The sequence below is a fragment of the Monomorium pharaonis genome, chromosome 3 (assembly GCF_013373865.1).
Source record: "Monomorium pharaonis isolate MP-MQ-018 chromosome 3, ASM1337386v2, whole genome shotgun sequence".
NCBI lineage: Eukaryota > Metazoa > Arthropoda > Insecta > Hymenoptera > Formicidae > Monomorium > Monomorium pharaonis.
Genome location: NC_050469.1, coordinates 9,952,888 through 9,980,651, shown reverse-complemented (window position 1 = coordinate 9,980,651; position 27,764 = coordinate 9,952,888). Strand labels below are relative to the sequence as shown.

General features: G+C 41.9%; 1 protein-coding gene across 12 annotated transcripts in view; it reads left to right on the top strand.

Moving 5' to 3' along the window:
- The window catches only part of LOC105838488 (homeobox protein 5), a 289,536-nt gene that overhangs the window by 257,710 nt on the left and 4,062 nt on the right, over positions 1-27,764 (top strand). For 6 of the 12 annotated variants that reach the window (XM_036284302.1, XM_036284303.1, XM_036284301.1 and 3 more), the window contains 13 exons: positions 2,911-4,859; positions 12,227-12,299; positions 12,618-12,658; positions 14,293-14,451; positions 15,254-16,339; positions 16,412-16,530; positions 16,612-16,772; positions 17,011-17,282; positions 18,947-19,187; positions 21,990-22,127; positions 24,006-24,200; positions 24,987-25,049; positions 25,472-25,740. In XM_036284302.1, coding sequence (XP_036140195.1) covers positions 2,911-4,859; positions 12,227-12,299; positions 12,618-12,658; positions 14,293-14,451; positions 15,254-16,339; positions 16,412-16,530; positions 16,612-16,772; positions 17,011-17,282; positions 18,947-19,187; positions 21,990-22,127; positions 24,006-24,200; positions 24,987-25,049; positions 25,472-25,740 — 4,766 coding nt within the window. Of the gene's footprint in view, positions 1-604; positions 2,642-2,910; positions 4,860-12,226; positions 12,300-12,617; positions 12,659-14,292; positions 14,452-15,253; positions 16,531-16,611; positions 16,773-17,010; positions 17,283-18,946; positions 19,188-21,989; positions 22,128-24,005; positions 24,201-24,986; positions 25,050-25,471; positions 25,741-26,696; positions 27,735-27,764 lie in introns of those variants that run through there. The other 6 variants (XM_036284304.1, XM_036284305.1, XM_036284306.1 and 3 more) reach the window with 6 other exon arrangements.

The window sequence follows — 27,764 nt, the reverse complement described above, 5'->3', positions numbered from 1 at the left end:
TGACGTCGCCTAATACCCTAATCCTCGCAATAGAAGCACCATCGTCCTCGCGTCGTCGTATTCTGTTTAACCATCTTCTTATGATCGCATTACGATCAAAAATTGTTAATTGAATGACAGATACATTTCTAGTAAACCAAACATATTAAATTCTACAAATTATTTAAAGAGATTCAGCATTAAAAGCTATCAATATATTCAACCTCTATTATATGATACCTTTAATAACAATTAGTGTTTAAATAATATAAATTAAGTAGGTATCTAAATACTTACATTGCATTTATTGTTAAAATTTATTGTTTATTGTTTCTACAAGTTTCTTGTCTATTTTGCAGAAGTAATATCAAATTTTCGTAACAAAAGAATATCTGGTTGTAATTTTATTTTTTTTTAATGTAATTTAAACATTCTATGATAAGTTTTAGATTGAAACATAACGACGTGGTGGGAATTTTTCAAGTCGATGATAAAAATTCTAGATTATTTGAATTATAAAATTAGTTATGAAATTCAAGCCACAAGAAACAAAAAATTAGAACATATTTGATATTTCACGAAGTATATTAAAGACACTTGTAGCAATAATCAACGGAGACTTCGTCAATATCGACGATAGTTTTTTTTGTGAGAATTTGAAGTGAGTCACATTTGCTAGACTACTCATCCGTACTAAAGCTGCGCCCGCTTTCTAATTATTCCACACAAACCGTAAGGGATGACACATAATTAGTGAGTGGACCAAGACACATTGATCCCCCCCAACTTGAAGGGATTCTAGCTCTTTCTTGTGTACTCCCTTCTTCTCCCCTTGCCCAGTCGTCTTTACCCAGTTCTACTATCGAAGGCCAGTTTCAAGAGAGCATTCGTCCGCAAAGAAAAGTGATAATGTCTTAAGCCGCTGGTGCGATTTAACTTCCGATTTTGGACGAGGGCACTCCCGCCGTCCTCCTACCGCGGTCCATAGCAAGAGTTCGTCGCTCTAAACTCCCGGCTACGTGGTCTGAGGAGGGTTTAAGGTTTAAGGGAAGCTCTCTCATTCCTTGGGATCCTAGGGAGCTCCGCTAAGCGCTGACGTTGATCCTGCTCTTCTTCTGCTTCCACCACCAGGAGCGGGTTTATCTAATTCCAGTTGTAGGTTCCTCCTATCGCTGTAAACCTTACGAGCGTACCAAAGGGCGAACGTCGTGCAGTTAAAGGCCTAAAGTCTTACAAGTCATCAGAAAGATGGTTAATTTGCTAGTTTGAAATAATTTGTGCATAATCGTTAGGATATTCTGTTGAGATATTTTTATTATATTAAATTCAGGCTGAATTTAGTTACGACAAAATAAGCAATATTAAAAAAAGCTTATTATTACATAATTTACATAGTGAGAACTTTTACTGTCAAACAATGAACTGTATTTTCGATGCATAAATATATGTGAATACTGTTTGCTGAGAGATTTGATCCGCGTGGTTTAATATTTGTTAATGTATATTCGGAATTATTGGCACTGTATATCTCATCACAACATTAAATTCACAATAACTTTTGAAGTTGCTGCCCAAGTACTCTTAGTACACTTAGCGCTTCTCAAAAATTCTATGAAGAGAAAATTACAAATCTGCTATAAGCAAAGTTATTTCTGTTCAGAGATTTCACTTTTCTTTAAAAAATTTAGCTACGCAAAAACTCGCGAAGGCAGTTATGAAGGAAGCAGATCAGCGATGTCGCTGGCCGAGACCAATGCTCAGATTTCTAAGGCAGCAAAGAGAACCAGGTAGCACGTATATACAGAAGCGCGTCAGCCCGAGGGATGGCGGAGGGGTACATACGTACATACACGCATATGTACATACGTACATACATACAAACATACATTTATATGTATATATATTCGTATGTATGCATGTATGTGTATGAAAGTACATATATATGTAGACGGGAATGGATATAAGTGGGAGAGGTGTACGAAGCACGTACCTCAACACACTGAGAAAGAGAGAGAGTCCTAGTTGTGCACCCAGGAACCGTGTTCCCTTCTACGATAACCAAGGCGGGGGTCGAGGTGAGCAAGGGGGATGTGCAGAAGGGCTGGGAATCGTGCTCCAGCCGAGCTCAAGGGGGTGGACAGTGCGCAGAACCCGCCCCCACCTTTCGCGACGAAGCAGAAGCCGTCGACTGCCCGCGCAAGTCTTCATCCCCTCCGCGAGCGACGGAAGATCGCCACCCCCGAACGAACTTAAACATAGCACAGTAGCTCGCGAGCACCCCGTCTGAAAGGGCCCACCGCGTACACGAGCCGGACTTGTGTTATCTATATACATATATATACATACATACATATGTATATATAGTTATATATATATATATGTATATTAACAGTTTGTCAAGCGCGCGTGTCCTCATTGTGTGCGTGCGCGCGTGCGTGTCACGCAGTGCTTGTCTAAATATTTCGAGTCCGTCACAAGCAGCAAGATAGAACGTGCCCCGCTAAAAAAAAAAGATAAATAACACAAAAAGAACCAAGCGATCGTTCACCAGGAAAAAAAGAGAAAAAGAAAGAGAGAGGGAGAAATACAGACGCATCTCAACAGCATAGAATGATTCTTCGGACTCGTGGCTACGTACTCGACAATCTTCGGCAGATGTCAGGTGAACTCTCTTGAAAGACAGTTCCTTAGACTTCGAACGCGCTGTTAAGTAGACGAAGGGAGAAAAAGAGTGATCTGTGGCAGGCGCTGAGGATCCTTTCCTAACGAAAGAGCGGTGCGGATCCTAAGCGAGATGGATTATCTTTCTCGTTAGATCGCGCCGGCCTTGAAATCGACGATTTTGCACTCGTGTACCGAACGCACCCTTGCGTCTCTTGCGCCCGCATGGCAGAGCAAACTTGCTGATCCTCTGGAATTTTTGTGTTCCAGGGTGGAACTGACCAGCGTGCCAGGCGGACAGAATGCGATGGCTCATCTCAAAAAGCGGAAGCTGGAAGCAGAGTCGGTCACGCAGAATCCTAAACAGGCGCAGCAGCCGTCGCAGCAGCAATTGTTGATTGGCAAGAAGGGCCTGCAGACGAGCACGCCACAAGAAATGGAGATGACTGACGCGGCCATGAAGCGCAGGAGGAAAAGCATTCGCGACGATGATATGCGAAAAATTGACGTTGATCCTAACAAAAATATACCATTGCCCCAGAAGAAGCGCGCGTTTACAACTGGTAATTCGGGTAGCCCTGCCAGGAAATCGAGCAAGCACAGCGAAGAGCCCGAAGACAACGAGACTCTCATAAGAGAAACGGAAGCCGCTTTGAAGAGTCTATCAGGCAGTTGGCCGGGACCTAGAGGATCTCTGTATCAAAGAGGAAATTCGGACGAGGATAGATACGAATCTAACTTCGAGAATCTATTCGAAGAAAAGAAAGAAAATCCCAAACTGTCGCCCTCATCGATATCAACATCTTCGACTACGAGCAACGACACCGGTTGTTCGTTGAAGGACGTAATAACTCTTCGCGGACAACAAGATCGATCGAGTAAGATGCAGCAACAGAATAAGCAACAGGAACAACATCCGAAACAGCAACAGCATCCGATTAAAATTAAGAAAGATTTAGACAATCTGCTAAAAATAGAGAACGAATGTGCGAATATTCAGTCTCAGGTTAACAATGTTAATCAGAACGAACCACCAAAAATTAGACCAGTTTCTGTTCGATCGTTGTCAAACAAAGAGAGAAACGAGAGGAACGTGGTGGGCACACACGTTGACTCTCAGGGTAGGCAATTGGACAAATATTCCAGATACGATCCGCCGGATTTCAACGAATTAGTCGATGATTCGTCCAACGAACTAGAAATTGACATGTCCGATCCGGCTACTGACAAAGACGATGGCGATCGGGACAGATCGATCGATCGGGAACGAGATCGGACATGTAAAAACGGTCAATCACCTCAAAATATTAACAGACAACAGCAGCACCACCAATCACTTTACACAAACTATCAAAGACAATATAACGATACTAACATAAAAGTTTCACCTACGGGGACGTCGTCGTCTTCATCGCCGCCAACAAGCTCACCGTTCTCAGCAACGTCTGCCTTCAGGCCGCCTAATACGGATCACTCGAAAGCATCGTGCCGTAACTCTTCGGTTCCAGTAGCCTCTTCGGCGATTCCACCGATTGGTCCATATCCAGCTGCCGCTACATTCGTGGGATATCCGACACCTGGACCGACGATGCCAACCCCTCAACCTGTATCCGGCATTTCGTCGACATCCGAGGATAAACACTCGTCAACACTGTTGCAGTTGAAGTCCTCGAAAGAAGAGAGTCATCATGTGACAACTCATGATGTAGCCACCAATTCTGTATCCCCCAGCAAGAGTCCTACACGCGGCCCACCTTCCGTTACGAGTCCCGATTCTTCGAAACAATACACGATTCTTCAGCCCGCGGGGGTGGGCTCCAGAGCGGCTAGTGCGATTCAGGATATCGCGAGAGAAGGGGTGGTGAGTGTTACCGCTGTGAGCAGCTGCACCACCGCGAATAACGGCAGTGCGAACAACGTCAACACTGCGAATACGAATGGCAACGGGGTGGTCGGCAATAAAACTACCAACGGGAACAACGGCGCTAATGACAGCAGCAATACCACGAATCCTGCCGGGAATCCTAATGCAAACAGCATCACCAGTATAACCATTACGACCGTGTCAACGACCACCACTACGTCTAGTCCGACAGTCGCTGCTGATGTGCCTTCGGCGAACGGGCAGCAGGACAATGTCATGAAAATGCCAGAGAGACCCGGCACCTTCGATAGTAGCAGGCCGGGAATGTCTATGTCTCCGTCCAGTCTCGGCAGAGGTGAGATTTTCTTGTCTGTCGTGTTATGAAACGGTATTTTCCTAAATTGATATTAATGAAACTAATACCTACTGTTCCGGTCGATCCATCATGACGGAAATACAAAGACTTGCAAATCTTTTTTTGAATTATAAATCCGTATACAATAAAAAGAAATTTTAAATTATAAAATAAATATAAAAATATAAAGAAAAAGAAATCCATAAACTAATACTGTTACTAATATACTGATACGATTACTGATATGATCAGGCAAAATATCATATTATGCTCTAGAAAATATTAATGTTTAAATTAATATTAGTATCAACTCAATCATACATATTCAATTTTTTTTTTAAATACTATATTATTTCTCTAACAGATATCCGATTATGATTGATTAATGTTTGCTAAATTATAAAAGATTGCGCTACGCGACGATACATTTTTTTTAATTCTAAATTATATGTATTGATGTACACCAGTGATTTTGTAAAGAAAATATACAGATTACGTACACAGGAGAGAAATAACGTGGCTTCAAGATTAAGATGTACTGAACTTTAAAAAGATTTCAAAAGATTAATGGTGTTTTTAAATTTCCGTATATAAAGACATATATAAAAATTGAAATTCTTTAAAATATATGTAGAGATAGTAATCGTAAGTCGCGATAGGGTTACCGCTCGTGTGTTATACGTTACGAGAGGGGACAAAAGGCATTTTCGACTCTCTTGGTTACGCTGGTCCTTTCCTTCTCTCTCTCTTTCTCTTTTGCTTTCTCTGTCTTGTTCTCTATGAAGTTAGGGGAGTTAGGGCAGCGCAGAAAATCAATAATTACGAGGCGAGGGGTGATGACTCAAATGCTGAAATCAAGGCCTCTTCGAGTAAAATTATTCTCTGTGTCCTATGATACAGCCATTCTATATTTATTTATCGTTATTCTTCTATTTGTTTCTTTATTACACAAAACATTTTATATTTGAGACATTTTGCCTTTTAAATTAATAGAACTACAAGCTTCTTGTTAAAATAAAAGCATTTTAAACATATTTAAATGCCTCAATCAGCAAACGGTCGATGAAATTGATTTGATCCGGTGATTAGATACGATAGGTAATACACGAAAGAAGGGTAAACCTCGCTGTTCCTTTTGAGAAGACTCGAAGAGTCAAACCTCGCGCGTCACACTGTAGATTCGCCATGGTGTGACAGGTGGAGGCTCGAGTGCATTCCAGGGTCTTAGGGCAGCGAAGACACGACGTGTCTAGTCGGGGAAATTTGGGGTTGATACCACGTCATACGTATAAGCCGCAGCTGTCAGCGGCTGGAAACGTGACTAGCATCCCAGCCGCTCCAAGCCACCTTATTACCACCCTACGCCTGGCTGCCTGTCCTCATTATCCCCTTAACGTTTTCTCCGGCCGATGGCTGCGAAGATGATCACTTTCAAGAATTCAATCTCTCGCGTTTGATTTCACGTCTGTCGCACGACGAACGCACGGAGGATTAATTGGCTAAATAATCGTGATAACGTTCAAAAAATAGAAAATACGAGTAATCATTAAAGTCTTGTCTGTCTATATAGGCGTTGAATAACTAAAATAGTTGCGAAATCTCAGATAAAACTACATGATAAATAGCTCGATTAAACGCACACTTATCAGCGTGACGACGATACAGTCGTACCGGAGTCGGTCAAGTTGGGGGTTTCGTAATCGAAAATCTATCTCCCTTTCTCTCTTTCTTTTTTTCGTTCCGCGTTTCCCTCTCTCTCTCTCTCTCTCTCTCTCTTTCTCTGCCGAGAGTTGCTCTTGATCTTTTCGATTTAGCGTGACGATCGCGTGCGCAGTTTTTTTTTATTCGCCGCACGCTCACATGCAGGCGCGCGTAAGGGCGTGTTGACACGCCATAAAACCGCTATCGGGAAATCCGTCGGCCGCAAAAACCACCCTTTCCGCGTCGAGAAAGACCCGGCCGCGCGCGCGCGCGACGGGGTCGAGTCGGCTAATAAAAAAATAAACTGCCCTGTAACTCAATTTTACGCTGCCTTTGCGACCGCACGCATAAAAAGGACCTTTACTCGCGCGCGAGGGCTCTACCCTCCCTTTAAGGGCGCCGCGCGCCTCCGTGTGTAAATACCTACTTTGTGATTGTTCCTCGTGCTGTTCTCTTTTTTTAGAACCTCCGATCTTTTCCTCATCCAGAGTGTCCGGCATGCGATTTAACGCGGCGAAGTGCCGGAGGACTATTACACGCATCAGGTATTCCGTGCGATCCTGCAGTTTTATATCGGTTCCATCGGAGACATAATACCGCTTATAATTTCTCCTGCGACTAGATTTACATAGTATACTGAACTATAGTTGCCACGCTCGCACGACGTGATAGATATTTATTTTTGCTATTAATTGAGAAGTTTATTTCGAAACATGTTGCGCCATTCTGTCAAGAACTGTCATGTCAAGATAATGTTGTAGAAGCAAAAGACAGCATTGTATAGCGTGAGCTAATGATATCTGGTGCATTCGTAAGGACATCTAACGACACGCGATTCTTTTTGCTTTTTAAGAACACGAAAAAGTTGTACCGTGTAATTAACTATAAAAAAGATAAGATATATTTAAGTATTAGAAATTAACTGCTCGTATATCGCGCGCATCGTAAAATAAATCTTAATTGCGTCCCATCGTATCTCTTTTTATCTGGTGAGGTCATAATTGATCGTTGACGAAGAACTGTAGTACTAAAAATACGAACGTTTCAAGTAAATAACGCGCAAATAAATCCAATTTATAATTTAAAGTATGAAATGTAGGTATTGCATACTATCCGCGTGTACTTCTCTTCTGGGATTAATTGGTCCACGTGAATTTTCATCCATTATACGTGAATACTCAATTGCGCTGATTAACGACTTTTGACGGCGGATTAATAATTAGCGACTGGCGGGCGCTCAATTTTCCCCGATTAACTTGATGACGGCCGATGATTTTTCGCGGCACCGCGCCGGACGAAAGTCTCGGCGCGTGTCACGCAAGCTGGACGAATAAAACAATCCCGATGTTTATATACACGTCTACCCCTTCCGTGGACCCTCACGTGAAATGGCTACAAAATAACACAATTACAACGCGACCACGGGCTCACCCTCGGTGACCGGCGCTCGTCCTCGTTCTCACCCCTTGTGATCCTGCTCTTTTCTCTCTTCCCTCCGATTCTCGTTGCTCCATTACAACACCGTTGCAGGGAAAAAGAAACGAAAAGAGAGGGACCTGTGATAGAGGGAAGAGAAGGATAAGATCTAAGGGGAGACAAAGAGAGAGATGATGAGAAAGGGTGAGAGGAGATATGAGAAAGGTAGGAACGAAGGCAGGTCTGACCGACTCGTTACAAGTCTATTCAGACATCCGGAAAGAACAGCGCGTGCCGGTATTCATTTTGTTGACCGGAACCATTATCTGCCCCTTCATTTTTTTCCTCTCTCGTTCTTTCTCTCTTGCTTTTTCCTTTCAACCCCGAGTTTAGCCACCGACGTGGCCGCTTTAAAACCTTACGGCTAATTTATTAATCCTACCAGGGCAACCGCTCGCCCTCAGTTATCCGGTAAACCTTTTTTTACCCGGTGCTAATTAAAAACCAGGAAGCTTCGGTGATCCTTCCTCAAAATAAAAATAACGTCTATTTCCTCTATCGTGAATTTAATAAGATTCGTGACGCCCAATGTGTTTTTGTGTACATTTTACTATTGGGTTTATTTTTATTTGTAATACAATCGAGCAATTCTTTAACTTCAATCTCTGGTGAACTCTGATTTCGAAACAAAATTAATCCGTGGAGTTTCTTTCGCGGAGGAATTACGCGGGGCTTCGAACACTCCCGACGGCGCGGCGTATGCCGTCGTTCAACTTCGGAACTCGGGGAGCGTCGTGGTCCGCAAATAAAGCATGCCGCTAATGACGTCACGTATCGTAATCCAATTTATGGGGAGGTGGGTGAATGTGCCTCCCCGTCTTAAGAAAAAGGCGAACACCTAAGTAGGGATCGACTTTTCTTTCTCCATCCATCCTTGCCGTCGGTTCTCGCTCTCCTGAAACGCGAAATGACGACCTGATGAAGTTTCTCGGCGTCACGGTACTCGATTGGCGAGCCCCGACGTAGTTGGCTAAGGGATCAGGCCCGGCCGGAGGATTAGTACACGACAAAGTTTATAAAAGTGCGCTCACTTCAGGAGATCTCCTCTCCCCCCCCTCCCGTCAACTAACCTAAAGCTGGCCTCCTCTTAAGAGGCTCCTGCTGAGTTTCTTCCCAAACCTTCTGACACGCGTGATAAACCTACCTATTGGGTCGCAGTCACAATATACATCTGCGATGATATTACACAGAAATGACCTCGCATAAGATAAGATCACCGCCCTCTCTTTCGACTTTATGAATCGATAGAAGGATTTAAGTTGATATCTAAAAATCCATATTTGTAGTTCTAAATTTTTATAGGCATTTATTTCTTTTTACTACGTGTTGCATTGTGTAATTATTATTATATAATGTATAATTATTATTGGCTTTCGGCCTGTCGCGTAGCGTAATTATAAAAAATTTGAAAACACTTGGTGTAAAAAGGCTTCATGAAAGTTATATAAAGATAATGCGCCTAATGGCTATGAGCAAATCGCCATTAAATTGATGTCTATTATGAAAGTTTGGAGCTATAGCATGTGAATGGAACATAGTAGTACCTGATATAACCTAGACAGCCGATCACGCTGTCTAAGGATTGGGTAGGAACCTTCAGTTACATTTATCGTTCACGATTGAAATAAAGAGAACCTTGCCGAAGGGTCTCATATTAACCGATTGGTACTTCTCGGCTACCTGCAGTGCACTAGAAACCCGTAATTGTCTGGTCACGCGAGGTCGCCCCGGGAATACGAACGCGATCATACGTGACGTGCACTATACCCACCATTAAGTTAGAACTAGCGCACGACAGATGGTACAATTGGTCGTTTGGGCATGCCCGTCTGGCACCGGCCACACTTTCGTGTCGCAAGAACAGAAAGGACTTAAAAAAGTTTCGAAAAAATTTAGAAATTACCAACGCGAATTATCAGCTAATGCAGATCTCTGATGCCAAGGATTGTATGTCTTTAAATAAGCCCCGATAAAAGGCCGTGCATGTCTGCATCGACAACTTGCTCACTTAAATGAAGATATTCGCAATTTGCGAGCAAAAATCTATGAACTATTATTGAGAGTAAAGCTTTCCGCGCCCTCGGTCGAATAATACTGACAAATACAACGAGTGATACGAAATATAATTCATATAGATAGGAGAAACGAAATATCACGTGAAACTTTTCCCCGATCAAGTTGCAAGTTTCGTTCTGTCGCGCGGGAATGAGGTATCTATCTGTTCTTTGTTTCGCGGACAGTTGTAGGCCGGCCACATACCCCGTGCTAATCCCGAAGGCTTAGTCACGGGACAGAGAAATCCCAGAGGCTATTCACAAATGCGTAACTCGTGCGACGAGATCCAAGCTGACCACACGCGAGGCCATTTCCACCCTTCTGGACCGTCCTTTCAACTTTCACTTGGGGCCTCTCGCCACAGGATTGGGGAAACTCATCCTGAAAAATGCTACTAAATAAAATGCACGCCCGACAAAGCCATACAACATTTTTTGGAATCTCTTTTCGAAATGTATCTCTAAAGACTGTTGTTGACAGAGAACTTAAGAATATAATATATTTATTATAAATCGTTATTACAAATAAAAAATCTTACATAAGCAAATGTTTCTATTTCGATTGCACATATACATTCAAAACATAAAATTTTTTGTACACTTATTTATCTTATAATCGTAAAGAATTGAAATCTAATTCGTTTTGTATAAAAAGACAAGAGTTTTTGAAATTTGTAAACTTATTAGTTATAAATTTCTTATTTATTATAAGTCAAATCTAGGTGAAGCAATTCAGTTGAATAATATGAATTATATATTTTAAGAATTATTGTATTTTAAGAATAATATAAAGAACTTCAACATTATTCTTGCACATCTTGTAAAATAATTGCCTGATCGATTTTAATACAAATAATTTCGAACAACAGACAAAATTCTTATAAATAAGATTTTGATATAATATAGACACATGTCTCTCGCCATCTTGCTCGCAGAGTCTTTCGCCTTGGCTGTTCAACGTTCTCTGTGAAGGATAACATGATATATTGGCAACCGGGGAGTAAGCTACATTCGATGTGCAGAATGAAACTACGCGACGATGTCGGACACGTCGGCTGTCAGCCATTCAATAGTTAATTTTCATTCAACTGCTCACGTCGCTGGCAGTAGCGTATGAGCATACCGAAATGCCATATTATTTTTCATATATCCAATGTTTGCACATTTTTATCACTTATACTTTCTAGATTGCAGTAGTTAATTAATACTTTTTTGTCTCTATACTGCTCATTATAAGTTATTTTAACTTATAAAGCAATGTTGTATGTTTCCTTACACGATATGATACACCTTTGCTTTTCAGAAAAGATAATAGAAAAGACATTTCATAAATGTAGTGCTGGCTTCGTAGTTTATTATTAAAAGAAAAAGATTGTTTGAAATATTGTATCCGCATACATGTATTTGGGGTGACTGAGTAAAAATGGATTATGTATGATATTTTCGCGTCAATTGGCCGCAAGTGCAAGATATGAAACCAAATGCAATAACAACATTAATGCGTATTAGGTCGACGCAGCATTCCAGTGGACACGTTCCTGCCGCTGAACAACATTCGTTGACAGTGTAAATAACCAATTTATTCAAAATTACAGTCCGCTTGTATCGGGATCATTAATTTCGATGCAGAAATAACGTTGCACAGGCAACATAATTCTACGCACTCGGTGTTATCGTAGTGCATCATATCAGAGTGCAAATGAGCTGAGATATATTTTCCTTATCATGTTCTCAGTTTCATTTGATTTAGAATTTATTGTGAGAATTGCTAATTATCGATTTGCTAATTAACAATTGTATGATGCTGAAATAAAATGTTATTCTTTATTTTACGTAGATCTGTGAAATATATATTTAGAAATTTTATAATTACAGGAATTTTAGTAAAATAATAAATAAATCATGCAATTTTAATTTAAGGCGATAATATTTGTGTAACAAATTTTGCATATTTATGTTAAAAATGAAATTTAATTAATTTAAGCGTAGACTGGAGTGAACCTCCAGTAATGCTATCGCATATCATTCAACTGTTATGCTCGACTAAAAACTAGTGTACGTCGTATCTCATGAATATCTGAAACGGCACTTAATAGACTAACATCTGGCTCTGCGTGGCGGTTTGATTTGTTACAGAGGGCAACAAGTGCCCGACCCCAGGCTGCACGGGGCAGGGTCACGTGACCGGACTCTACTCTCACCACCGCAGGTAAGCAATTATCGGTAATTAACCTGCGCTCCGCACTCAGCCACGGCCGATTACACACCTACGCGGTTTTACGTGGAGAATCGAGCGGGGCGTTATATAGAAACAGACATCAATAAGCCAATTCTCGATCTGCATATCGAATCCTCTATACCGCTGAAAACGCGTGTGTTGAGCACTAAAAGAAAAAAGAAATAAAAGAAACTTTTTTTATTTTAACGTGTACTGCTTATCTAATTCTTAAAAGAAAACAACCGAACACCTAAAAAACTTCAAATCCTGTTAACTGTAAACATTATTAAATAATCTCTGTGCTTACAGTCTTTCTGGATGTCCACAAAAGGATAAGTTAACTCCAGAGAGTAAGTACTTTTTTATTAAACTAATTACTTCTTATTGTAGCTACATAGTGCATCTTCTTTTTGCAAGAGTGTCTTTTTCCCTTAACGAGGCGAGAAAGTGGAGAGCTAGTTATTATTGAAGATTATTTAAAAGAAGTTCCACAATCAGACAATGTAAACGAGAAACGTAAATTCTAAATTTGTCCGAATACTTTTAAATGTACTCATTGAAAAAAAATATCTACATGTTCCAAATATCATATTTTTCAAATAATATTTGTTTTTGGGAGGCAATTGGAATATGTCTTTAATTTGATTCGCTTTCTCTCCGAAACCATTTTCGATCAGCCCCGTCATCCACAAAAGGCCATTGTTCTCCGCGGCTTCCTCGCCTCATTAAATGCAACAAAAAATGTATCTTCGATACACGAAGTCAAATTAGAAAGAGAAAATGGATATTTTTCAGCGATGAGCGCGGTGCACGCGTCGCGTATATGTGTGTGTGCGTGTGCGTATGCGTGTGCGTGTGCGTATATATATATATATATTATATATATATATATATATCTGTTTGTTGTATTTTTTGCGCTTTTCATTTGCGGGGTAGAGAGCTTTATTTATTGCGTTTCTTTCCGTTTTTTGATTTACCATTCTGTTCGTAGTTCATTATATAGTAGAGAATTATTATCACCACACTCTCGAACTTGGTTGATACTGGTCGTGCCTATGAACCCTCTGGAGAACTCGAGACACGGGCGGCGCGACGGGCCCGGCGTATGCGCACACGCCGGACACCTCACACACACGGAGGACACTTGTGCGATTGAGTATAATTACGCAAAGAATTATACGGATGATCGAGGTCCAGCTTTCCATCGATGTATGTACGAGTTTCCACAACGGCGGATCCCACCCTCTCTCCCCTAATGACAAATCGAGCCGCCGCGTAAACGGAACGCGGCGCAGCCGGCCATGCGCAGCGCAAATGTGCATACAGTCGCATAATTTTTATTTCTATTTATGACAAGCTCGTCCCCTCGATACCGTCTACCGAGAGCGCAGAATACCTTCTAAGGTATCTCAAGCTTCGCCCTTATCTTAGCGTTCTCACGCTTGCGTACGACGAGCAAACGTCGTTCTCATCGACGTAGTACACTACCTCACACAGATTGCAAGTTGTTATGTTATAATTTTCTATCGATTAATTGATTGTCTTTACTCTTGTGTTTCTCTCTACCCGCTCGGTATACTTGATTGTATTTGTTACACGTTAATTTACGTTATACACGTGGTGTGACGTGTATTACGCCTTTCGTCCGTTTTCCCGATCGTTTTGCTGTTTTTCCGTTTCTTCCCTTTTACAAACGTGCGGATTTTTCTTTCTTTCTTCCATTCGGGTCCATTTCGCAAATCGACGAATAATATTCACCCGTCGCGTTGACTCGGAGTTGACTCTGTCTCTCCCTTTATCGTTTCTTCGGAATGCTCGGTATTCAACGCGAATAATTATACTCAATGCATAAAGACAGCTCGTCTTAATGACACCTTACCACACCTGTCGTGTGCGTGTGCGCCGCGTCTCTCTAATTGTAAACGTAACGCGTATCAAAAACGTGTGCCTATAACTACGCCACGTGTCTCTGGGTTCTCTGCAGTTCTGGCGATGCATGAGACCATATTGAAATGCCCGACACCTGGTTGCAACGGCCGCGGTCATGTCAGCTCCAATCGGAACACACATAGGAGCCTGTCCGGATGTCCCATTGCCGCGGCCAATAAGCAGGCTGCACGCGAGGCACGACAAAAGGCTCAAGGTAAGGCGGTATGTGGGACCCCTCGTCGTGCGTGTTCGCGATACGCCGGATACGAAAATCCTGTCGCTCTCCCACGCGATGAGATTAACGCTTAAATGCTGAGAACGAGATAAACGGCTAATTCTTGTGCGTGAAACACATATATCTCGTAATTCAGTAGCGTGTGTCTTGATTGCTGCACTGCGGTAAAATTTGCGAGGATAAACTTATTGCGAATTTTTTACACGAATTTTCAGGTTTGTGTTTACTGGCAAAAATGGAGAGACTAGATCACGTATTGCGTATACGTAATTGATTGCAAAATATCGCTGATGAGTTTTGAAACAATTCTACATTTGTTTTTACTGCTTTAAATTAGATTTACATTTTAATTTTTACGTATATTCTAATTTGACTCAAAGATTTTGAATAGTATTAATATAATCCAGAGATATGATTTGAAATATGATTTGAAATATTCCTCGCTTTAGAGAAGTTTTCAAATTCTGTATATAATATAAACATAACACACTCTATCAAAATATGTTATAAATATTATATACATATATAGTAAAAAATAAATAATTGTTAATAAAACGATATTTAAATATTAAACTGAACTGTAAATATCTTATAAATGATTTTATAACCGCATGCTGTTTGAAATAATTCTAGTAAGTTTTACAGTGCTTCTTAGTAAAAAAATAGTAATAAAAAGTTTACAAATATCTCTTATTACGATAACTTTAACTTTATGAAGTTTTTCAAGAAACTTGTAATATTTTTATGCAAACTTTACTAAATGCGTAATCTTTCGTGATAGTGCCAGGAATACCACCCGAGTATATCAGCACGAATCTGTTACCCCCATCAATGGATACGAAGAGCTATTCGCAGTACGGTTCCTCAACTCAAGACACGAAGCCTGTATTAAGCAGCTTGACCTACGACTACTATTCGACGACGAAAAACGCCGGGATTAATGTGAAGCCTCCGAAAACGCCGGAGGACAATAGCACATCGCGTCCCGCGAAGGTGCCTAAGACAGAGAACATGACTCTCAGCAGTAGTTGCTGCAACACATTATCCATGAGGAATCAAAACACGGGCGAATTGTTGGTCCCAAAGACGGAGGATGCCACGTCCTGCAGAGTGAATTCGCCCCCGCCACCGCCACCCCCCGCGGTGCGACAAACGTACGATTCTTACATGAGCCAAGATTCGAACTCGTCATCCATGTCATCCATGGACGCGATGGGCTCGAGACCATCCCTAGGAGCGACAATTCATCATCCTGGCCAGCATCCTGGCACGCATCACGTGCTACCGATGCAGCCGGTCGCCTATCCGATGCCAATGGTAGAAGATACAAGAATGAGCCATCAAATGTCCCAAAGATCTCCTTACGAATCCACCACTATGATGGCCGCAGCAGCGGCCGCGGCAGCCGCCGCAACCACTACGGAAGAGCTCTATCATCATAGATCGGCCGAACATGCGAGAGCATACATGCATCCTGGTGCTAGTAATATCGCACGGCCAGTGGTGACGTATTCCAACGACATAGCGTCTGGCAGAGGTTACGAGAACGCCGTGGTCAGCGCAGCCAATCATCGGCCCTACGATCCCGGTACTACTGCGACATACGAGAGATACGATACCCAGTCTTGCGCGCCCATCCCATCTCAGCAACAGCAACAGCAACAGCAACAGCAGCAGCAACAACAGCAGCAACAGCAGCAGCAGCAGCAGCTTCATTCGAGGGCGAATATGTATTATCTGGGACAGACCGGCATGACGCCAGAGGAGCAGGAACGAGTTTACCATCAAGAAGCTGCGGCAGTTGCGCAACAGCATCAGATGGCGATGGCCGCCGCTACGGCAGCCGGGATGATAAAGACTGAAGATGGTAATTTGTGCAAGATCGTATCTGCGAGTATCCAAGACTCATTTGTAACTGAATGTCACGTGAATGTTGCAGTGAAATGCGTTACGGTCGCGCAAATGCAACAGATGCAGAAACCCGGTGGACCGCCTACCTCGCCTGGGGGATCAGTGATGGATTTGTCTACCTCCAGTGTTACGTCTACTAGCCCGCAGGTCAGTTAGAAATAATAACGACGTGTATTACGAAAAGTATTATGAGATTGTCACGTCCGTTATCAATAACGCGATTTACAGGCAGCACCCTACGGTTCGAACAGTCTCAGTCCACAGTACGGAGGAGGCCAGACGGTGGGAAGTAGTCCTCAGGCTGCAGCGAGTCCTCACTTGACGGCTAGTCCTCAAGTTCCTAGTCCCCAAGGCCAAACCCTCGATCTTAGCGTTAATAGACTCCATAGGTACTTGTTAATTTTTATATTCGTAATAGATTGCAAGAATAAAACCTTGAAATCATAATTTTACAAAAAAAAAAAAAATGTTTTTAAGCTTATAAAAAATTAAAGATTATTTAAAGATAAGTTTAATAAAAAGTTAAAAATCAACAGAGATCATACTCCTAAATAATAAACACTTGGAAGATGAATATAGTACGTAGACAGATAGATGCAAAAGATACACGTCTATTTCTTACTGCAGTGGTGCACCGAGTCCGCAGTATTCCACCGGCCATGGTGAAGCTGTCGCGGTTCCGGTGGGCCCGGGTTTCCCAGCCCCACGACCGATTGAAGAACAGACAGAGCCCGTTGATTTCTCAACGGCGAACGAGCCGGTCAATTTCAGCGGGGGTCCGGGGATCAGGCCTGTACCCGGGTTTCCGCCGCCTGGAGTGCACGTTACGGCATATAGTCGCGAGAGTACGCCCGACAGCGGGGGTTCCCACTACATGGACGCCTACCGAGATCCCACCGGTGAGTTATCATCGTTTATCGCGTAAGTCCGCGGACAGTCTACGATCCGCATTTCGAAGATTCTTTACGACTCTTTTTTGCGGTCGCGTTTTATATAACCGTCATATAGTTGTATAAAATATTACGGTTTCTTTTTGCTTATGCAACAAGAAACGTCGAATCATAATTTGTTGTGAAAATTTGGTGACGGGGAGTCGCTTGCATGATAATGTCGGATGAAGATGAGATAGGGTGAAAAAACAAAAACATCCATGGAGAAGGGCGCGACAGGACGTCCTTAACACTATAAATTTTAACTGGCATGCGCGGCAGGAGATATACGCGAAGCGTTAATGTGTCCTTACACGGGCGTCGTGTAACGTCAGGTGATAGCGGGGGCGACGCGGAAGAGGCGCGTGGACGAGGGATTCGGAAGAGAACAAAGAGCCCGACGCCCCCGGGGGTCGGCAAGGGTGGCGAGGGACGTAGATGAGGATGGGGGACGATACGCGGTTACAACCGTCGAATAAAAATTCACCAGAACAGTACATGACTGCCATAATAGGCACCTATGGCCGAACTCTCATTTTCCTCGGTCTCTCTGTACCTTGGCATTCCAAACCCGCGGCCGATTCTCCCCCTTCTCATCCCTTTCCTTCTTCTCTCTCTCTCTCTCTCTCTCTCTCTCCCTCCCTCTGATCGTTCCCCTCGTTTTCTCCGTTTTCATCCCTCTCTTTCTCTCTCCTCTTCTCCCTCTTTCTCTTTTCCTCTATCCTTCGCCCTGAATGTGCACCGTGCGCACCCTTCCCGTCGAACCACCCCCCTGTGACGGTACACGGCCATTGTTAATTATCAATATTTCGCGTACACGTAGCGCCGGCAAAAGTCCGGCGCGGCCGATATTGTGCGGACTCTGACGCTGGGGAGTAGTTATTGAAATTGAAACATTCGAGCACACACAGCGTCGTGTTCCCCGGCCTCAACACACACACATAGGGCACGGCCGTGTTCACGCGACGTCGCGCGCGCCCGCGCACAGTCGGCCTTCCGTCCGTCGGCTATTTGCATTGCGTGCTCTCTCGACAAAATGAATTCTTGCCAGTAAATAAACGTGTAGATTTTACAACAGTTAATCAAGCAGCGGACTGCTCCTGTAGTGCGCCTGTGTTCGCGCTATATCCGCGTCTCCCGTTCGAGCGCGATTACATGGCACGTATTTAGGCAAAGTGTCCTAGAAATCCTCGTATACTTTCTCTGCATCATAAAAGTCGAATTAAAAATTATACTTTGAAATTTTTTGAATGGTATTAATGTCATTAAGACATCAGTTTGTGAATTAATTATATTTATAGAGAATTAATTTATTAATGAATAGATTTTTTAATAATACTCTAAACTAAAAGTAAAGACATTGAGAATATAAGTAAATAGGAGAATTCAACGAAATGTCTTCTCAAGTAGATGTCAATATTTCATCATATAAATTTATCTTAATATTTAATTATAAAAGTATTCAATATCGAGGAAATTGAAAAGTGTGTTATTAAAATTTTTTTTGTTGAATACGATAACATTTTGCAAGTAAGACGTTAATTATTTCACGTTGTAGTAGAATATTTTAGAGAATAATTGATACGATTGTTTTATATATACTTTATTTATTTATACAATCTCTGTTGTGTCAGGTTACGGACCCATGAGCCCTCATCCAGGATACGGGATGACTGGCGTTCAACCTGAATATCCCGGAAACACGTACACCCCTTATCCAACTGCAGGTTACAACTGCGGCGGAACTTATCCGGGTGGCCCAGTGACTTCCGGTTATCAGATTCCAGCGGGTTACACCCCGACACCGTGCTACAGCATGCCACCCCCGCAGCACACGGTTGGACCCCTCGATAAACCATCCGGCAAGGACGACAGGTAAGATATTTCTTTTATCCCTCTTGAGTAGAAATTCGCGATTACGAGTAATCTGGTTTAGAGCAAATTTATATTTTCTTACTGTAATTACAAATTTCTATCGGTGAAATAGGAATCGTTATTTTAAATTAAATATTCGAGAAAATGAGACCTTATTTGAAGATATATAATTCAATACTTCAATAGATCTCGAGATTATGAATATTGCATGTATTGAATCTGTCATAAGATCGACCGATATTCTCACCGCGTATTTGGCACCTTATACATTTTTAAAATTACGAATCTATTTTTTTACTAATTATATTCAATATATTATTTTAATGAAACTTAAAACCATATAGTCATTTGTAATCGCTAGATACGCGATGAGAATCCAAATCGTTGTTTAGCGTGAGGTAGGATTATTAGAGAATACGTCCACACGTCGTGCAGGCGAGCATCGCGAGTTCTCGCCTTGACACTTACTTGCCTTGCGGAAAGGATCGCACGAATCCTTCACGCGATAGATTCGTGGCCGAAGCTTGAAAAGGCGTGGAGATGGTGGTGGTGAAGCGGCGGCGGTAGCGGCGGCAGCGGCAGCGGCGGCGGCTAACATCAGCAACGGTGGGCGAGAGGAAAAGGGGGCAAAACTCGCGCATACCCACCTCCATTTTGTTAATTAAAGTAATTACTCTTCGTACCGAAAGTGCCAACCTTATTCTAATTGACGTGAAGCTCGGCGGTATGGAGAAGGCGCGGTTGGGCGTATAAGAAGAGAATGAGGATGAGGCTCGAGTGGAAGGCGCGCGTGCGGGGGAAAGGGATTGAGAGGGTGCGGAGGCGAGGCAGGATAAGGTTAAAATGGGTAGGTGGGGTATAATCAGTTGCCACCGCACTGGATTATGGGCCGAGACTCGGCGTCGTCCCCTCCTCCCCGCCGTGGGTTAGAAACCCGGAGCACATCTCCTCGGCTACCTCGAGGCGAAGTTGCTTGTCCCTTTTGTAATTTTATCACGGTCCAAAATTTGATGTGTCGTATTTCACAAAATCTCACGAATGTCTATAATGAAAAACGTAAAAACTATGAATTATTTCCGTTCTATTAAACGATCGAGATAGCAATGCACAATTGTATTTAGAAAATACAATCATGAGTGTAATTCTGTACACAATACTGGAAATATTGTAAAGATAAAATATTATATTGGCAATTGTTGTCCCATACAATGCAAAAAAGTTTAAAATAAGTTGAAAGATTCAAAGAGAGAGACATTAAATTATTAACTTTTAATTGTCAAAAGAACATATTTTATATTAAAAATTTGTTTTCTTAAAGATTGTGTGTGTAAAGTTTAATAATATTTTTAAAACAATATATATGTATATAATTTATAACAATAGATTCTTAATCTACTTTGTTATTCTTTGTAATATTTATCAAATGTTTAAATAACAGAAATAATGAACAAATTTATAAATAACATCCTTTTTATTATACAATATTGAGAAGGTTGTAAAATGAAGATAATGTTCAGTGATTTCCCCTTACGATATTAATCTTTCTGCCTGTCTTTTTCTATATATCCATTAATTGTATCTTTATTGAGTCGCTATAACGTGGAACACATACGATCAGCTGAAACCTCGGTAAAACCAATTTATATCTGAACTCCAACTTCATTAATAAGAGCAGGCAATATAACTACCTTCGTGTCCTAACTAGATTATCAATCTCCTCTTGAAAATATTTTTATTGGTACATCCCAATTCGGATCAATCATTTAATGAAAATATTAAATACACAAGATATTTTGCTAATCGTGAAAAAAATCTCAATTTTTTTCTGAGATAAATTTTTTAAACTCTTGTTTAAGTTAAGAAAATTCTCAAAAGTCTATCCATTAAAAATTAAGAACGAGTAAATCTGTCGAATGATTCGTTTTATCATAATTATTGCATAATTACTTTTATATTCGTCTGTCAGAAATTGTGTGCCATAACATTTGGAAAATTTGTTATAAAACAATATTTTTATTTTGTTAAAAATTATTTTAGCCCGAAAAGTTTTTAATAAAAATTAAGACATATTATAATTCAAATAAATTGATATTACCAATGTTCAAGACAAAGTAACAAGTCTGTAAAAACACGAAGGTAGATAGATAGTCCGACGGCGTACCGGACTTGAATTGCACTCAAGTCGGTATCCGTCGGCTCTTGCGCGGTTGCCCAGCAATATCGCGGCCACTCAAGGGCCATCGAGGTTTCCGAGGATTTCTCATTGCCGACGACGGCTTGCCCTACGAAGCTACACGATGAGATCGGAAGCAAAAGCGAGACGCTCACTCTCTGATTCGTTGGCCGGCGCATATGTTCCTTCGGTCCGCTTCTGTCACCTCCTTCGCCTCCTTCCAGTCCTTTTTCTCGCTTTTCGACGTTTTTTCATATCACGCTATCACGTCGCACATTGCTCTTCCACTCGCGCTTCAGAGAAAAGTTACAAAACGCAATATAACTTTGTACCGTCCTATAACTACATATATACACTCGCATTCGCGTCTGAAGGCGACTTACGATTGTCGCTTATGTTAGGTAGAGTATTAAATTGCATTAGCCACAATCTGCTCAAGTGCTTTTTTTGCAAACATAAGTCATACGATTCCCTATACTTAAAATTGGTAGCATCGAAAAAAGAATGATTTAGGCGAAAGTACCGTTTGGGCCTTTACTCGAATAAAGACAGCCTAGAGAGCTACTGATAATTCCATAATCAATTTAGTTAGGGACTTTCGATTTGACGGTTAATATTATTCGGTGCAGTATGAGTGTGAGGAGGTACTCGTTGAATTTCACACGGCCCACCCCTCGTGGTCGCGATGGCAAGGAGCTGATACAGTGCCCCACGTCGTCCTGTGATGGCATGGGTCATGTCTCAGGGAACTACGCTACCCACAGAAGGCAAGGCAGCATCGACAGTTACACCAAGCCTTTGACGTGAACGCTCGATTATGTATATATCGATATGGCGATGCAGCACGTACGCAAGCACGCTCATACACACACACACACACACACACACACACACACATATAATATATATACATACATATAACACACATTTAAATTTGTGCTGGTCCTCTTTTGTTCTTCAATAGATATTTTCAGTTAAGAAATTGGTAGATGCCAACACACGTACACATGTATACAATAAACGACAATATGTAAATTGTGAATTATTACATTTACATGAATGGTTCTTGCATCGATGCATATTGGTGGTCCGTGGCGTAGTTGCTTCTTAAGTGTGTTGCGATATACGAAACATACGTCTAGAAACCCTATTTTCTCCTAGTTGAGCGATTGAGTTGTACACTTGGTCAATATTATGTTGCAATACATATCTATATATACGTGTGAATATTCAGTGGTACTATAGCTATATTGCATAAGTATATATATATATACGATATATAGCTTTTTGTTACGTCTATTTCTCATTTTTTTTCTCCTTCCTTTTTTCTTTGTTCATATTCTACGTACCTATCTACATTATATTATGTGATATCAAATGTGTAGATGAGCCTCGTAATTGAATGAGTTTTCTTTCTTTTTTTTCCTCTGGCTATTTTTACCCGACCCCTACGAAAAGGGATGGCAAAATCAAAGTTCGGCGTTGCGGAGGAATCGGCATTGCACAAGATTTACCCGCTTTCGATCGCGAGACTCATTTGCTTTCGTACGCATACGTAGTTGATTGATTTACTGACTACCCGTCCGTTGAAAGCCGCTTTCGCCAGCCTCGAGTGGGCAGCTTCGTAGCGAACTGTTGTCGATGACCATGTCATAGCAGAACCGATCAACGAAATCCACGAAGCGTTGACGATATCGCTTCGCGATGCACTCGTGTGCGAAGTCAAATTGGCAATTGGCGAGTTTCATTGGGGTCAGGTGTGAGTGTGCTCCCTGCTCTCCCTTTCGATGTTCTTAGAGTAAGGCCTATCCCCGGATCAACGCGGATACGAAGCGTGATTGATCTTACGAGCGACACCTCATAAGTGATCCAACTGGAACACGGCGTTGCCATTTGCATGCTACCAAACATGATCCGTTGTCCGCCCGCATCGATCACAATCCGCACGACATTTGAGGGTGTCCTCGGGGCGTAAGACTCGGGTTACGATCGTCGGCGTGCACGATCGGTGCTCGAGCAAAAGGTGCGAGTCTTAGGTCTCCCTTCCCCTCAATGTCTTCGTTCGAACTGGACGCAAGGCAAGTCGTCCGAAACTATATTGTAATGAAACCAGTGCCGATACGCCGCACTGATCTCGGTGAGCCAACGTCTCTTCCTACACTTCGAATGAATATGTGTACATTTAGATCTTAGCGGCGATTAATTAATTAATAGCAAATACTTTAACTTCGGTGGCGTGTTGTGTCACCCGTCGTGCGACACGTAGACAATTTCGATCGTTTCAGCGAACGAGATGTTCGAATATTCATCGAGATTTAATTTTCGAGACGTTGATCGTTCTTCAAGTCGAACTGAGCTTTAGATCATGTGAGTACTCACGACATCGTGGCAACGTCGCGTAAATTGCATGCGATGTGTTGCTGAAGCGATGGTTGGACGTTTCTGAGGTGTGCGTTCGTGTGACGGAAGCCATGAAGACTACCGCGCTGCGTAATTTTTCATTGTAGCGTAATTTGTAGACAAATTTGTCACGCAAAATTTTTCAAGTTTTTTTTCTTGTGTCTCCTCGGAAACATGCAGCGCGCGGTCTTTATGGCATTTTAGCAACGCGTCAAAATAGAAGAGAGTCTTCTTTCCTTTTGCAGCCTCTCCGGGTGTCCACGAGCTGACCGCTCGCAAATCCAGGCGCATTCCCAGGAGCTTAAGTGTCCTACGCCAGGATGCGATGGTTCTGGACACGTCACGGGAAATTACTCGTCGCACAGAAGTTTGTCTGGCTGTCCGCGGGCTAACAAGCCGAAGAGTAAACCTCGAGATGGTCAAGATTCTGAGCCTCTGAGGTTAGTTGACGCGAATACTATCAATTATGCGCTCTTTATTCTGACTGCACTTTCTGTTTCCGCAATTAATACGGCAGCGTTTCCTAGTTTTTATGTATTAAAGGGCGTTTCAATTAATTTTGTTTACATTTTCAATTAATTATGTTTAATTTTAATGAGACAATATCAATTGGACTTAATCAAATAACTATCCTATTGAATAAATTTTGTGAAAGATTAATTACGCAAGTTGTAGTTTGCGTGTAGGCGTAACGTATGTAGTATTGCTGCAAATGCAACGTGCTTATTTGATTCAATGAAACAAAAATAAAACTACTTAAAAACTAACTGTTCGATCGAAGCTATCGAGTCCACGTTATTGAAAAGTATTATAAATTAATATGGTACGAAAGGAGGAGGTCCGAAAAGAGCGGAAGACTATCGCGAGTTCGGTAGGATTTGATTTCACGACGCGATTACATCTCGCAAGTTCCGCAATTTGAGGGTGCGGCGGTAATCGCGATCTCAATTTGCGTTTTCGTCGCGTTCGCACGTTGCACGTAGCAGCTAACGCAGGTATCTTCTCGACCGCATTGCACGTACCGCGAGGCTGCCGGATGAGACCCGAGAAAGGGGAAATCCCGTTCCCCCGTAACCGCATCCTAACTCCCTTTGCCCGAGTTACACCCCGCGCAAAAGCGAAGACGCTGACTAATAACTGGCGGTTTCCGCTCGTTTCACGCTCGCTCTGTGCGGATGGATTATGTGGTGTTGGTGACGGTGGTGTTGGCATTTTGGACTACACAGATGTCCAATCCCGGGTTGCGACGGGTCCGGTCATGCCACCGGCAAATTCTTGTCGCACCGCAGGTAAGGCTAGTAGGAACTTTCAACGCAACGTGGATCTTTGCTTTAGAATAATCGTACGCTATTTTCTTTTCTTTTCTTCTACATATATAATTGTCTTAATGTCAAATTGAGACGATTAAGTGCTTTTGGTAATTTTAGCTTCTATATAGAGCGCAAAATTAGCCATTAACTATCGGAATATTTGTAACTTATTGAAAATATTGATACTTTCCGCAGCAATTTCTACAGTTTGATAATAATTAGGTTGTTTAATTACGCGTAGTTTAAGTATAAAATATTAATTCAAACTGTCATTATTAAATAAGAATTAAATTTCAATGATGTACAACCGATCTTAATAATGTTTGTGATTATATCGAGACCGTTTATCTTCGTCCATCTACTCATCCGTAATCTTTATGTATCTCATTTCTTTATTACAGTGCGTCTGGATGTCCAATTGCAAACAGAAATAAGATGCGGGTGTTAGAGTCCGGCGGTACCGTTGAGCAGCACAAGGCGGCCGTGGCTGCTGCGACAGCCATGAAATTCGAAGGTGTCAATTGCCCCACGCCCGGATGCGACGGACTTGGTCACATAAATGGCTCCTTTCACAGCCATAGATCATTATCGGGCTGCCCGATAGCCAGCCACGCTGTGAAGAAACCGAAACCGGAGGACAATATGAGCATGTACAGCAGAGGAATCACCGGTGAGGATCGAGAGTTTCTCTCTGATTGTCGCCTCCGCCTGTCAATACTTAACGATCGAAGAATAATATTGTCAGAGTTATGCTGTGCGTGAGACCAATCAAGAAGAATAACGACCGAGTTTTTGTCCAAAGAAATATTCGTAAAGCTCTCCTCGCGCGCAGCTGCCAAAATTGAAACCGCGAGATGCGTTTTTCTTATTAAAACGCGCGGTAAAAAGAGAGAGATAGAGAAAGAGAGAGGAAATGTTACGAAGTAGATAAGACAGTTTAAGTTCGCTCTCTGTTCTTTTCTATGCTTGCGCATCGCGCTTGACTTACAGCGTCGAGCAACGTTTATTTCTTTTTTATTTTAGAGTTTGCGTTTAAGAAAAGTGTAATGTTGTATCGTTTTTTTTTTTTTATATGATTGATCGACGTCCGGACGAGCGCGATGCTAAAACATACGGAATTATGTATCTTCCTTTGTAAACTTGTGCATATCAAACCTTGATCCCGTGCTATGCCATACTCTGCTCTTCACGCAATGATGTGCTGTCATACCAATAAGAATTACCTCTTTCCCTATCCTTCCGTTTTTCTCTTGACCATCAAAGAGTTCGTTTTCTCTTATTTCTCCTTATTAAACATTTCTTTTCCCGTTTTTGGACCCCTTTCTTTTTTTCAGTAATAAATGTTCCAGGTTTGCGAACAAATATCGCAACTGATTAGATACTAAACGGTGAAAGGATGTCACAAGTAGCTTATAAAAAGAGAAAAAAAAAGAAGAAACAGAAGCAAGAAACTCGAATGTGATGGCGTTAATTTACATCTCTTTTTTTTCCTCCCTTTCGATTCGGTCCCGCGCAGGAACCTCTTCCTTCGTTATGTACAAGACAGAAATGTAAAATCGAAAAAAAACAACAACCGTATGTCTTAATAACTGGAAAATAATATATTCTGATTTATTCTGGGATTAGCTCCTTTCATGTTGAGCTTGGAGCACGGTTACTTTTGAAGGTAAGGGACTGACGTATTCGCCACTTGTTTCCTATGTGTTTTCGATGTTACATTACAGAATCTCCACACACCAGTATTTTTACTTTTACGTGATGACGTCCGAGTGTTGGCAATATTTGTGAATCGTACCTTTGGCACAGTGAACAATCGTAAGCTTCTTCTTTTCGCTCATTCACGCGCTATATATAAGATGTATCGCGCCGCGTATCGACGCCAGCACTCGGTGTCCTCCGTCTTTTTTTTTTCTTCTATCTGGTATGATGGCACCTCACGCTAATTACCCCAAAACACCCCGACATTGTCCCGATCATACCATTTCCACGGCACTCCTGTCAGGTTCGTGCGTCTCTTACCGAGTCGGAGCACACGCTTGATCGAATGAGCCTCAAAGTGTCTCTCGCTTTTCTGCCGAGATGCGTTTATCACTTTGGCACGAACCGTACGCAGAAGAAACCGTATCGTCCCATTTATCTCGTGACAAAAAGCTAACAATGCAGTGACTTGGGAGGAGCGAGATGAGAGAAAACGATAGTACGATAGCATCACTGAGAAAAAGAATCATTTTATTCAAACTTGCATAATCACGAAGCTTCACGAATCGCTTCGCCCAGGTCGCTGCCTGTCAAACCGATCCTTAACATAAATTTCAAATGCTCGCTACGTTTCCACCTGTATACCGCGTAAAAGTTCCCCCGTAAACCCCAAGTTTGGATTTTTCGATCTAACGCTCTTATCGATCGTGAATGAAAAAAAAAAGAAAAGAAAAAAAAAAAGTAAAACACGCCAGAATGCTTGTACCTAGATACGTAAAATTCGTACGAACTTCCGTCAAGCGTGGAAACTCGCGAGTCGTGGAAATTTCCAGTAGTTTTCCCATAGCATTTTGTTATGTATCACATATTAGGGCCTATCGCATTGAGACGAAAGGGCGTACGAATCGCGCCGTGCACGCTTGATTGCGGGTGAAACTCTCTGGAAAAAAAAAAAAAAAAAAAAAATCGGGAAATATACGATATAATGTATATCTC